Source organism: Diadema setosum, chromosome 10 (assembly GCF_964275005.1).
Source record: "Diadema setosum chromosome 10, eeDiaSeto1, whole genome shotgun sequence".
NCBI lineage: Eukaryota > Metazoa > Echinodermata > Echinoidea > Diadematoida > Diadematidae > Diadema > Diadema setosum.
This window is the reverse complement of record NC_092694.1, coordinates 22,194,998-22,208,885: the sequence shown is the minus strand read 5'-3', so window position 1 is coordinate 22,208,885 and position 13,888 is coordinate 22,194,998. Positions and strand designations below refer to the sequence as shown.

The 13,888-nt window shown below is 39.6% G+C and overlaps 1 protein-coding gene across 1 annotated transcript in view; it reads right to left on the bottom strand.

The window, feature by feature from the left end:
• LOC140233851 (uncharacterized) overlaps window positions 1–13,888 on the bottom strand; it is a 163,870-nt gene that overhangs the window by 58,652 nt on the left and 91,330 nt on the right. Inside the window, exons 8-10 of the mRNA XM_072313943.1 lie at window positions 3,892–4,456; window positions 2,952–3,846; window positions 764–860 (exon numbers count right to left, since the gene is read on the bottom strand). Coding sequence (XP_072170044.1) covers window positions 764–860; window positions 2,952–3,846; window positions 3,892–4,456 — 1,557 coding nt within the window. The remainder of the gene's footprint in view (window positions 1–763; window positions 861–2,951; window positions 3,847–3,891; window positions 4,457–13,888) is intronic.

Genomic DNA, 13,888 nt, shown 5'->3' with positions numbered 1-13,888 from the left:
CTCCCCCATTACTACTCACAGATTGCCATATTTAATGCACCTAGCGGACACATGGCTGGATTTTGACCATTTCTATAAGTGAAATGTTTTGAGTACCATTCCAGAAAAAAAGGAAAACTACTAATTATGATAAATATGACATAAAACAAGTGTATCATTTTTGCTGTAAAACTGTGACCTCTGAATTCCTATGTAATAAACTTAAACACGATGTAATTTTCTTTACTCTTTAGATCAAAGGTGTTTGAACATGGAGAAGTTTGTTGTCATTGCAGAGGTGATACAATGTACACAATGCAAATTCATGCAAATCAGGGAGCTTGTACATTAACCCTTTTGTGTGCCGATGAGTTAAGGGGTCATTCATAATTATCAACATTTTCACAAGTGTACAAACCATACACTTTTCAAGACCCCCTCCCCTCCCCCACTAAAGTGTACGAAGAAAAATGTCGATTTTTTTTTTTTTCGCATTATTTTCACTGTGTTCAGTTCTTGCTTGGTCTGCCTTTTTTTCAGTTTGTGTCAACAGTTTTCGAAATTGGAAAACGTACGCCGGGTGTTGACCCCCACCAGCGTACGGTTTGTACGCTTGTGAAAATGTTGATAATTGTGAACGGCCCCTAAATGTGCACAAATTTCACACACAGACCTATGGCGGGGAAATTGATGTGGCCCACAAAGGGTTAAGGAGCAGAATGATGCCTACAAGTTTAAAACCACTTTCAAAGCTTCTTGTGTCTTTTTTTCTGATTTCCCTTACCTCCTGTGGTGGCTGTACAAGCCAGTGACATGACCCGTACCGTCGCATCCTGGCGTCGGACATTTGCTGATCTCCACATTGTTGAGGCCTGGTGGTGCTACAGGATGGTGGGAAAAAAAGTTAATGTAACTGATTAAACGACAGCAATTAAGAAGAACGCTGATATAAACACACGGAAAATTCATCCGAAGAAGCTACTACAATAAACGTACTACTCTGGCTGCTGAGCTTCCAAATCTCAAATATGGAGGAATCCATGAATTATTTTCATTTTCAGTAAAATGTTCAAAATCAAAACCACAAGGGCAATATTTTACCCGATATTTGGAACAATGCTTACAAATCTGTCCACTTTTGATAAAGTAAACTTTTCATTTCATGGAAATTAATTGTTTTGTTTTTATTTATGCTCAAATCTTAGAGTGCGATAGTGCCTTTCTAGTTCTCAGCTGATGATATGTTCAATCAGGAGAAAGTCAAAACATGTCTGTTGAATTGGTCTTGTAGAGAGAAGAAAAAAAAAGATGTTTGTCATGACATTCAATATCACAATAATTATGGACTCATCCAGTGCTCCACAAAACCAAATAGTCTTTTGTAAAAATCTGTTAATCTGAGGTTTTCTCAATCACAGAATACATCACAGCAATGGTTCGGAAGTTTCTCAAAATTCTGTTAAGTTTGTGTTATCCCCAAAATATGTCTATTTGATTCTTACACAATCATTGTAACACTTTCATAGTTCTGTTTTGGGTTTGTGATTGCTCTTTGTTGTTGTTGTTTTTTTCTCTTCTCACAAAGCTACATACATGGCAATACTAAAATGTCCCACTGGCTCATGTAGTAAAAAAGTGCATCGAGTTGTCTTGCACAGCCTAGCAAGAAAGCTCTACCTCATCTGCTCAGCATAAAGTCATACAAAGGCAAACACAGACGCACACACGTACGGAAAGAATTTCTTAAATGATGGATGAACGATGCATTATGACAACTGGAAATGTCAGACCCATAACTTATACTTTCGGAGATTGAGTCTTTTCCAAAAACATGGGACATGGCGAAGATGTTTTCTTTTTTCTTTATGCTATCCATCTGCTTCTTCTTGTACATCTGTTTTCATATTTCACTTTGAGAAATGAAATACTAAAAACATGCAATGTACAGTCGAGCCAGGCAATTGCACAAGGACAATGCATTGCGCTTAATCCTCGAACAAGGAGTCGTTCGATGCAGCACGTGTCACGGACTCGCTCATGCCAGAGTTGCTTTAATGGGAATTAAGGTATGGAATAAGGCATTTCCTTAGATTTCCCTACCGCAAATAATTGGTATGGATAACGTAAGATTTTCTCCGTAAGTACACCTCTGCCTTATGAGGAGTGTACTCGCTCAGCTGCACTATTTGCCAAATAGTAAGCCATCCATCATTACAAACCTTTAGCATAAATCATGATAGATGACCGTAAGTTGCAACAAATGGGATTACAGCTCAGAGTATACTTTGTGCATGGGAAAACAACAAAACAGAGTTGCCAGGGTCATTACAATCACATCAGGTGCAGTGACATCAGAAGGTAATATTTTCCGAATCAGGCGTCATTCTGCCGGTGCAGACACCAGGCTCAGTATAAGACTCAAATAGAGGTATGCAGGTTGACCATGATTCAGGGCTCCAAATAGCCAGTATTCACATGCACCTATCATTCCACAAGCCATCAAACAAAGGAATGACATCATACCCCCATTAGCGCAAACTTATTTTAGAGCAACTTAAGAGCACTGCTATGGCTTCCTTCCAGAGGGGTTTTTATAAAAAGAAATAGGCTAATTGAGATGCATGCTGTACATAATAACCATGGGAGCACTGTACTGTACTGAGTGCCTTATAAAGCTAATGACTAATTTAAGTACTACCTTAGCCATGTTTGTTAAAATGGACTAGCACATAAAGGGACATCATACCATCTCAGTATACAGAATAAGTGTTCTTCTGTTGTGAACGACAACTTTGGCATTCTGAATAGAATTTCACCACATTTTATTGTATCACTTTGACTCTAGCCATGAATAAAAGAATAGATGGAGAACAGGGCCCCTTGGTAGAGCAGTCTTTTAATTGAAAGGGCTACCCTGTTGAAATAAAACGGAAATAAATAAATAAATAATATAACAGGGTTGAACAGCTTACCAGGCAAGCTTGCGGTGGCAGCAATAGCAGCTGCAGATGTCACAGGAACAACTGGGGTGGGACCAGCAACGCCATGTTGCTGCGATCCATCCAGCTGAGGCAGTATCTGGCTCGTTGGCGGGTCTACCATGTCGTCAACGGGATCGATGACCTCCTGCTTGATCTGTACATCCATGGGCAAAACTGCCGTATCAAGTCCATCCTGGGAGAGAGTGAGATTGCTTGGGTTGGGGAAGTCCGTATCCTGGATGCCAGCACTGTTGGGTGGGAGGGATGGCTCTGCCACGCCCGGCGACGGGGAGGAGGAAGGGGCCATGATTGCACTGGTTGGTGTGTCCTTGGAGGCACTCTCCTCCAAGGGTGTAGCTGGCAAGGAATGTGTTTTTTCAACGTCGTCTTCATCATCGTGGAGAGGAGCTGCCGACTGCTGCTTCTTGGTCTCCTCCAGTTCTTGTGAGAGCTGCTCACTCATTTCACGTAAGTACGATGGCAGCCCACTCTCCTCATCGGAGTGCCTTGGTGCAGAATGCCTCGAGGCCAATTGCTCATCAATGACCAGTGAGGGCGCCTCACCATACATTTCTTCACCATCAGACCCATCCTGTGACACCTCCCTATCCTGCTCCCTGGATTCACCACTTGGGTCTGTCCCTTCCCCACCACGTTTTGCAGTTTTCTCCTTCCTAGAACAGTCATTCCCCACAAGGTCAGGGGCAGTCTCCAAGACTGGCATCTCCTGATTCAAGAATGCCAGCTCCTTATGAAGCTTTGGAGGGGCACACACTTCAGCATCAGTCACCGACGAGTCTTCCTCCTCCTTTTCCTCCTCTTCCTCCACAATGCTTTCCTCGGTATCATCATACGATTCCACTTTCTCTGGTCCACTGACACCACTCTCAAAGTCTTCTTCAACATCTGTTGCTTCGGCCTTCTCTGGCACATCTTCAGACACATTCTCCAGCTGCTCCTCTGGCTCTTCCTCAAGAACATCTTCTGCCTCTCCTGCTTCCTCCTCCTCCTCCTCCTCCTCCTCCTTCTCTACCTCATCTTGCTCAATCTCTTCTTCCTCTTCTTTGCTCTCCATATCTTCCACTTTTTGTTCTGCTTTTGCAACTTCCTGGGGTGTTTCATCTTCCGCTGGAGTGGTGTTCTCTTTGTCCTCCTTATTACCATTCTCCACTTCCTCCTCTTGCTGTCGCTCGTGCTTGATCTCTTCCGTCACATTGTCTATCAATCGCTGGAGGTTCACGATCGCTCTGCGGCTGCACTTGGCCTGTACGTCCTCATCCTGGCTGGATATGGAGTTTGCATCGTCTGTGTCTTGGTTGGGTGTGCTGATCTTGGCACTTGGGCCCTCGTCTTCGGTCGCTTCCTCCTGGCTGCTGGTCTGTACTCCCCGTTTCCTTGACAACCGTTTCATCCTCTTGCTGGGTTCAAGCTCGGGGGTGCTTGGCTCTGAATCTGCCTTCTTCTTCTTTGCAGCCGCCACAGGACACCAGTTCCCACTGAATATGAGATAAAAATGAAAAAGAAAGGATTATGTCGCTATTTTACTTTTTTTTCTACCATATTTCTCCAACTGAACATTGAACACTGTTAATGAGCAACCTTGCGGGAACACCTGAGCAATGTTCATCAACATCATTTTTGAAGATGTATACTTGTATGGAGGATCTCAATTATAATTGAAGCTCTGAACATCTGATCAAGTGTGCATGTAAAAAAAAAGAAAAAAAAAAAGGAAAGGAATTATGAATACCGATATAACCTCTGGCCTTTCAAGTCAGCAGAACAGTATGGCCAGACTCATACCCATTACATTTCCCTGTGGATAACAAGTAATGTGGGGGAGAAGTTCCTTTCACATGGCACATGAGACAACCTATCATGGGCCCCAATGAACATTACAGTTTGCTGAATGAATAAATAAAAAAAAAGAGCGCCCTCAATCTCCAGGAAAATGACAAAGCCGAGCAGCACTCCTTCCTACTGCCCCTCTACAAGGTCTGCCCCAGTAGGGCCATTCCAAGGCATGATAAATTGGGCAGCATGTCCTGCCAAAGAGCACTACAAATCATCCTGGATGAGACAGCGGCTGTGGATGACACTGTTGCAGACGTAGAGTATGTAGCATCCTGCTTGACTTTAAACAGCAGTGAATGAAACCTGTCTCATCTAGCGCAGTTTGCGTAAACAACCGGCCATAGACCAAATAAGCAAGACTGTCAGGGGGAAATTATTAATCAATAAACAAATTGGGGTGAGAATTCACTGTCTGCTTTGTCTGGTTCATTTCTCCCGTATGGTTAAGGTAAAGGAGACAAAAAACAACAACAACAACTCCACCTTGACATAATCATTTGAGCTGAATGATGATTGAACATTACTTCTGAAACAGACTGCTGAACAAGATTACAAACACATTAGCATACAGAATGCTTTTCAAAGTAAGCATAGCTTGAGTATTAATGCTGACCAGTTGATTATCTAACTGTGTGAAAGGATTACAGGAGTGGTATTAAAATAGATGCATGCACTAGAATAGAATCCTCCATCTAATTCTCATGACGTATCCTGGTCAATAGGACAACTCTCTATTTGCAGCTACATGTGTGCCATACTTTTCACATGGGACTGATCTAAATACAATGCTCAAGAAAGTGACTTCACTTAATGTATAGGTCAGCCATAGTTTATGTGAACAGAAATCGACATGTTAATAATTCAGTTCGCAGTGCATACAGATTGTATCTTCATTTTATCTGATCAATCTTAAAGATTAAACAATTGATGTGCTACATCACTGTACAAAGATTGATTTGATTGAGGGAAACACCACATATTGACCTTTAACTTTGACCTTCTGGCACTAGACAAGGAACTAAAGGCGGTTCAGTTTTAAACAGTCTTGAATAAACATAGAAAAATGTTGAATTTGGGATAAGTCAAGTTGCTCTCAAATGATCTTGGTGAGAAGAAAAGAAAATTGAGAACAGACTAGTACTAGTACGCAGACAGTCAACTACGACACATTATCTTGCATGACTTCATAGAAGAGGCATGGGATGAGGAAGAAAAAACTACCAGGTATCGTAGTGAGAGTGGTGGGATATTGCAGAAGCCAGCTCAGAATATTTGATAATCGATATGCCATGACAGAAGGTCAGAAATGTCAAATATTGAGAACACTGCACAGACGAAGAGAAGGAGAGGGAGAGAGAGAAACACGCACACACACACACACACACACACACACACACACAGTGACCCAGTAAGAAAGAAACGAAGTAGGGAGGTGGTGGTTTTCGATACGCCATCCATCAGTCACACATGGACAAACACGTTAGATGGGCATCACTGGACAGGAATTAACCCTTTCAGCCACAAATAGTCCCAACCAAACTACTCTCAACACAATCTGATGTACGAGCAATAAGAAAACACTATAATGAAAGACAATACATTACAATTAATGTTTAATATGCTCTTCCTATGACGTTCTGAGCGCTTAGGCTAAAAATACACATTCTTAACAAAAGTCAGTGTGACTACACTATGCTTGGGATATGTCTATTTTACACATATTCAAGTTCACTCTTATAGCTGGGATTAAAATGTTAATAATAATGCCAGATGTTCTATCAAAATCAAACCTAAAATTAGGAATTCATGGAATTTTGAGTTTCACATGTTTCTAAAAAAATACTCATAAAAGATAAATTACTGGTAACATGTCTACGGTTAGCAAAGTTAAAAGGTATAAAGTTTATGCTAGAACTGTTCAAATGATTTGACTGTGTGAGAACTTCTGACTTTATAGAGATCATTACTTGCCAACTATAGCAGCAATTTATAATGTCCCAATTTTTCAAGTGTGTCTGGCCACTACAGGCCTGCAATTGACTGTTTTTAGGGGGCAACTCATTGCCAGTTTTAATGTCCCTGGCTCCTTGACAGCAACGTGGAGAAAATTGAAAAATGGCATGGATTATGATCACGCTTGACTTGGGATGCTTAACGGAATATAAAATGTCACAGAAATAGCAATAAAATAATAAAAAAAAAAACCTCAGCAAATTTGTTCTCTCTTACTCACTTAGTGTACTCAATTAGAATCTGGTGGTTCCAGCTTCCAGAAAAGAAAACATCTTAGCAATGGAGAGCAGAATCCCTAAAACACGGGCACAACTCCGGGCGCTATTGTTTGCCGACAAACGATGCCAAGTTGCTGAGAGGATAGATTTCTCTCTCTGAAAGCGCACTTTGCTTTCTCTTTTCAGCCAACAAGACATATATATTGGGTGATTGATTGGGCCTTTGAAATCTCTATGGAGATTCATTACTGCCTTAAACAATGGCTTGCATCCCTTAAACTTGACAGGGAAAATAAGTGAAGCATAGATATGTTAGGTAAACAGCCTGGATCCAAAACTAATTCAAAATATAAAAACTTTATACAGTGTATATATATATATATATGCATTTCATTCCATGAGACTATGATCTAAAAAATAACATTATAAAGAATAAATACATAAGAGATCAAAGGTGTAAAAAAGAGCAAAATGAGTTGACACTTTTATCTGAGTTTATCTCTTGTTGAATATGATGGAGAGATGATGTATTAGGAGAATGTCACATAAATTTGAAGAATGATCTTGTTCAAACAAGAGCTTCATTCCAACATGCCTACAACCAAGACATTGGGTGGTTCTGTCTCTGAAGGAAATATGTTTATGAAACATGCCATATCTCAAGAGGTAAATGTATCTAAAGATTTAACCCGTTGAGGACGAGTCCCGAGTATACTCAGGCAGGTGTCTATGGGAAATGCGTGTTATAGCAAAATCAAACCGTCCTCAACGGGTTAATCTATAGATATCCATTTAAAAAAAAACACGGGACATTGAATATAATATTAATAACATTTACTTCAGTAAATCTTCAGAATACGGGATATGTGTATCAGTACAGTGTAGCATGTTAATATATTAATTTCAAATCTCATATTTTATGCACTGACAAAAGATGGAACATATGATTACACAGAAGGATTGAGTAAAGGCTACTTCCTGCTTACATCACAATCAATGTTGCATTATTATATTGTCGCTCCTATATCCGTGGCCTTGATCTATATCACTACAAATAGTGCTACCGCCAAACTTAGAGGTATCAAATAATGTCACGACAATTGAGTGTAACTCAACTTGTGACCTCTACCTTCATTACGATGCAAAATCTACACTATCTTATATAACTGTAAACATGAAAGAAGTATATTAATAATAATAATGCAATCTGACAATGCCATCAAAAAAAGGTCACAGCTAAAGGTCAGTGGGACTGCGGGATTGTCATTGCAATTTCACTGTGTTTCATTCATGCACAAATTTAGATGTGAATTTTGTCTTTGTGATGGAAGTTATGCCAGTATTGTGCAGGATAGAAATGCACTGCCAACTCCATAAGATGGTTTGTGTGTGTGTGTGTGTGTGTGGGGGGGGGGGGGGTAGGTGTGCGTGTGTGTGATACATGATCAAAAATGTATGTTCTCTCTTCCGTAATCTTACCAAACTAAAATTTGCTGCAAGGAACACTCACTTTTGTCGATAATATCATTATCTTCTGTGGCAATGACTCACGACAACCACAACTCTTTCATTATTTCATGACTTTCTAGTGTCCAGCTGACTCCACAACAATAATGCAAAGCCTATCTGGCGTCCATGGTATGATATCATATTCATTGCCTGCACTCAAATCCATAATGGAGTATTTGAAACCTTGAATCATGACTAACTCTACTGCACTTTTTTCAGATGATATGGATGTCAACTGAATCTAAGACAAGTGCGCCTTGATGAGTACAATAGTGCAGATTTTACACGCTGAAGAAAAAAATACATAATAGATAAATCATATAACATGTATGTACATCTTCTGCATTCTCCTGCCCATAGTATGAGACAGGTGGAGAATGAGAGAGCAAAAGAGAGAAAAAAAGAAGACATAGAGAGAGAGAGTGGGTAAGTGTATGATGATTGCCATATCTATACATATGTTCTTTGGTGTAATACTTCGAGGTTCAAGTTGAGGTTGCAAACATAGTGGTACACGAATATACAGTGTATGATTTGTCTCTCTCTCTTTCTCTCTCTCTCTCTCTGGCTATGGTAGCCTTGGAGCAGCTCAAAAAGTAAACAGACTTAAAGTTGATATCAAGAGGGATGAGTGCATAAAGAGGCACGAACGGACATAGCACGCTGTGTACACACATGAACGGAATTGTACATGCAAGTTTGTGATTTGAATTTTGGAAATGCACGGGCTTGAGTGCAGTTCTGGCTCCCCCAAATGAAACCAGAACATAACCCCCCCCCCCAAAAAAAAAAAAAAAAAAAAAATCAAACAGACAAAATGTAAAGACTTGCCCTTAGCTGGCAGAAGAAAGTGTGGTCCTGAGGTAAGCAATACAGCATGTTCTCTCATTCTAGGGATTTTTCCCTCTTTTCAACCAAAAAACAAACAAACAAACAAACACACACACAAAAAAAAACACAAAACCACCAAACAAACAAGTAAAACAACATCATTACATTAAATATTCTTTTGGTCTTTCCTTTTCTGTTTCTTTTCTTGGTCACTTTTGCTAATTTTCTGACCCCCTTTGTTTATCTAGGTGGGTTCAACCATGAGAACAAATCAGTGGTTGCTATTCCTTCCCTAACTTCATGTACGTGCTTGGTCAAGCAGTTCTTATATAGATTTACACGGTGTGTATTAATTTGCTGTGTTGCTACTACTACTACTCAGGACACTTAAGGATTTTATTGTGCAATCAATTTCTAACTCTTAGTTTCCCACTTGCAAGGTTTGTCCATGTACAAAGTGTATACAGTAGCTTATATAATGAGGAAGGAAACACTAATGTTGTCAAGATCAGTGGTGGAACCCAACATCTGTATGGATGAAATGTTAGAGTAGGTTTCGAGACAGGAAAATAAAAAATAAGACATTTACTGCAATCATTCTAACCCTGTATCAAAATGGCCAACATTTACATCTTGAAGTTGTGCTACCAAAAATAATAATAGTTAGAAAGCTCACAAGAAATATACTCTTTGTTTGCCCTAATTCTAGCTTCATGCTATTGTAATTTTCACCATTAGTGCAATCTTTTTCATCTGTACCGCTTGCCTACAGGAACCAGATACTTCAAGGGTAATGACCGCATCTCGGAGGCAGCGGAACAAAACCATTAAGATCACTACCAACTTCTCTTTAATTGTTCATTGAGAGAGAGAGATAGAAGTTTTATTAGCCCTTGATAGACCTTCAGCATGCTACATTATACACATATACTTGTACATATACTTGCACTTGGAGTGCAATGCTCATAATCACATTGAGTCTTATGTGTACTGTAAATCACAATTTATTCGCGGCATGAAAATTTCGTGAATTGAAGCCAACAACCTTTCTCACAGCATGAAATTGTCGTGAATTGCCACTGGCATCCAATGCATAAGTATGTAGGCAAGAACTCTCACACGCATCTTAATTTTGCGAATGTTAGCGCTCGCGAAATTTGCAAAATTAAAATGCATTCCTTTCTGAATGCACGAACATTCCTCGTTTGACAGTAAATATTGATGTTTGTGTGTCTAGTGATGATGGTCTCCTTAACACATGGTAGCCTCTTCAGTAGTATTACTGGTCTAAACAGAGGGTCCTCCTCTAACTATAGCGAGGCATCTGGTCTAAAACCTGGTTCTAGAGGAAGTCTGTAGGAACTTTGGCAACTAATAAATTTTACTGCATCACATATTTTGGACACGGAACTGATTAAGGTAAGTAACTGTGCACAAAAAAAGAGATGAACTAAAGTGTGTCAATGTAACAGAGAAACAGGAACTAGATCTTCTAAAATGTGTCACTAATTTGATATTCAGTCATGAATTTAATGCTTGTAAAAATTCTGAATTAGGAACAAATAAAATGCATGAACAAAAAAGGATTCACATGAAAGATGATACTGTAATCTATACCTTTAGAAACAGTAACACTCATAAAAGATATCATGAAACCACAGAATTGTGGTTTGGGACTTCACAAGTTAAATGATTTTTGTAATTTCTAAAACAGTTTCCTCTACAGCTTCTTGGAGGTATTCTTTGCTAATAATTCTATCAGGCAAATTTAGGCACATGCTTGACTTCATACACCTGTGCTCATGTAATAGCAACTGGCTCGAAATGGATATCATTTGTCATGCTTAATAGTAGTTTATAATGCAATTCCACACATATATACATAAACATGCTTACAGATTGGTACCTTTAGGGATGTGATTTTTTTTTGTGGGGGGTGGGGGGGGGGGGTGACGAGATGATATTCTGGACTTCTTGCCTAGTTCCTTCAATTAAAGGGGAGAGACACTGCAACTGCACCCCCCCCCCCCCCCCGAAACATACAAACAAACAAACAAACCCCATTGTACTTCTTTGAATAAAACATCTACAAAAATGTTTGAAAATTATTTCAAAAAAATTCCCTATGAATGGGTGTTTGCCAAACAATAGTTGGAATGCTGTGACTTGCACCCCCTCCCCCACTCCCCTCCCCCCCCCCCCACTACTGCAAAGGAAGGACACGTATATGACCTTCTGTCAAGGGGAGATAGCTTTGATTGGATGGAGGCCAGCATTATGTGGGTCGTCAGGGGTTCCTGGCAGTTTGCTGTGAATGGCTGACACAAAGGCAGTGACCCACGCGACATTTGATGGAATGAGGAAATAATTCGTAGGACGTGCCCCTCATCACAAGCTGACAGCGGGCTGAACGATCCTCGCTGGTGTCACCTAGTTGACCGTGTGTCCAGGCATTGACCGGTGGTTATTAGCCTTTCTCGTCACACCGTCACCTGAATGCTTGGCTTTTCAGATAGCAGGTAGAAAACAGTCATTAAATAGATTCTGTTTGTCTGGCTAAGCACAGGTTGATGATTGCACTCTCTCCTGCCCCAACCCCCCTCTCCCCACCTTCCCCCCCCCCCCAAAAAAAAAAATAAAAAAATAAAAAAAAAATAATAATAATAGTTGCTACTAATATAATATAACAGCCTGGAAAAGAGACTAGCCCTGCTTGGTAAATGGGAGATCTATTGAACACCCACACCACCATACTTGAGTTATTAACTGAACAAACAAAATTCATCACAGATGCTGCTGAATATATGACAAAGCAATACCACCACCTCAAAATCTCTTCATTTCAGTCTTTTAATGAACATGAACTAATTCAAATGAAAATTGGGTTGGTGTCAATTGTCAGAGTATGGAATATCATAGTTTGCACAGGTATATACGTAATGTATACATACATAATACACATACATATCGTCGCTGGGGTGACAAGACCTCGTATCTCAAAAATGTCAAAAATTTTTTTTTTTAGCTTAATGGTCAAATAATGGGTCAAGTGATGTCTTGGCCAAATCCTAACTGTCTTACTCCAAAAATGAAGCCACCATGACATGTCAAAGAGAAGGCTGTCCCATTCACTATAGTGCTTTGGCCGCCATGTTTTTTCGCTCTCCTGAACATTTGACAACTTTGAGATACGAGGTTTTGTCACCCCAGCGACGATATGCTAAAGCTGTATATAGCTTATCCACTTTTACTCCCTCCCTCTTTTTCTCTCTTTCTCTAACCTTTAACCCCCTAAAATTGCCCCCCCCCCCCCACCACAGACTCATGGACCACAATCAAACTCCACGGCCGAGTTTGTTGATGCCCAAATCTGCAATAAATCTCACTCCTGCCTCGTCCCACTGGGCAGTTCATTGGGAGCGTTGTAAACACTGCAACGTCTTCAGTAGATATCATATGACCGCCACCAGTGGGCACATATTGATGGAACCATACCAGTTTTTTCTTCGCCCCGCAACCGACTGAGGTATTTTGTCTTTCAACAATGCTTTCCCCCCATAACCAAGTTTGACTTAATTGCAAATATCTCTAAGTGACAAAGATCAGGTCATTTCTAGGATCATCACAGAGCTTAAAGGTACTTTGTACCATTGGGAGCAGTGATTTAAAAAAATGTTGGAGATATTACATTTGATGCATATATGTGTGAGTCAGTTGTATCACAAAACATCCTACCATATTAGAATTTTAATAATACAGCCTGAAATATAAGGAGATATCACTATTTTTCCTACTAAACCATAACTGTAGATGGTTTAGTCTACGTACATTTATTATTATAGCTATTGTTTATATTTTGTTGCAATACTTAACGTTGATTATACTGATTCAGATTTTTATATTGGTTGTTTCTATCCTTAACTCACATTTTAGAACTATTTTGAAGCACTAAAGCTGAGTATATGTTTCATCTGCAAATGGTAAATAATGAAATGAAATGAAATGAAATGAAATGAGATTTATTTACCAAACAAACAAACAAACATCGTCAACGAAGTCACAACAATGAATAGCTAAGATATAGTTTGGCAAAAAAGAACTGGCAATAGCGTGCAGGCTAGTCGACGCCAGTCCTTTCAATGATATAGATTATAATATAACGTATTTACGATATTTACTGAAGAATTGTTATATGTTATAATTGTTATAATGCCTATAAAGATCCACAACAAAGGATGATAGAGTTAATCTCACAATGCAAGGGACATAATCTCCTTCCACTTCTGCTAACATCATTTCCTATTTTTCCTGAGCATGTTTGAAGCAAGAGTTAAAGTGATATGCCCTTCAAATTTTCCTGACAGTTCCTTTAATCCTCCCTGGATCATCTCCTCAAAATGCTATTGACAAAGTGTATATTCAAAGCAAGAGTGTCTAAATTAATGGCACAATTATGATGTAGGTACATCTCCGATACTGTATCTAGCTTGGTAAACCAATGGA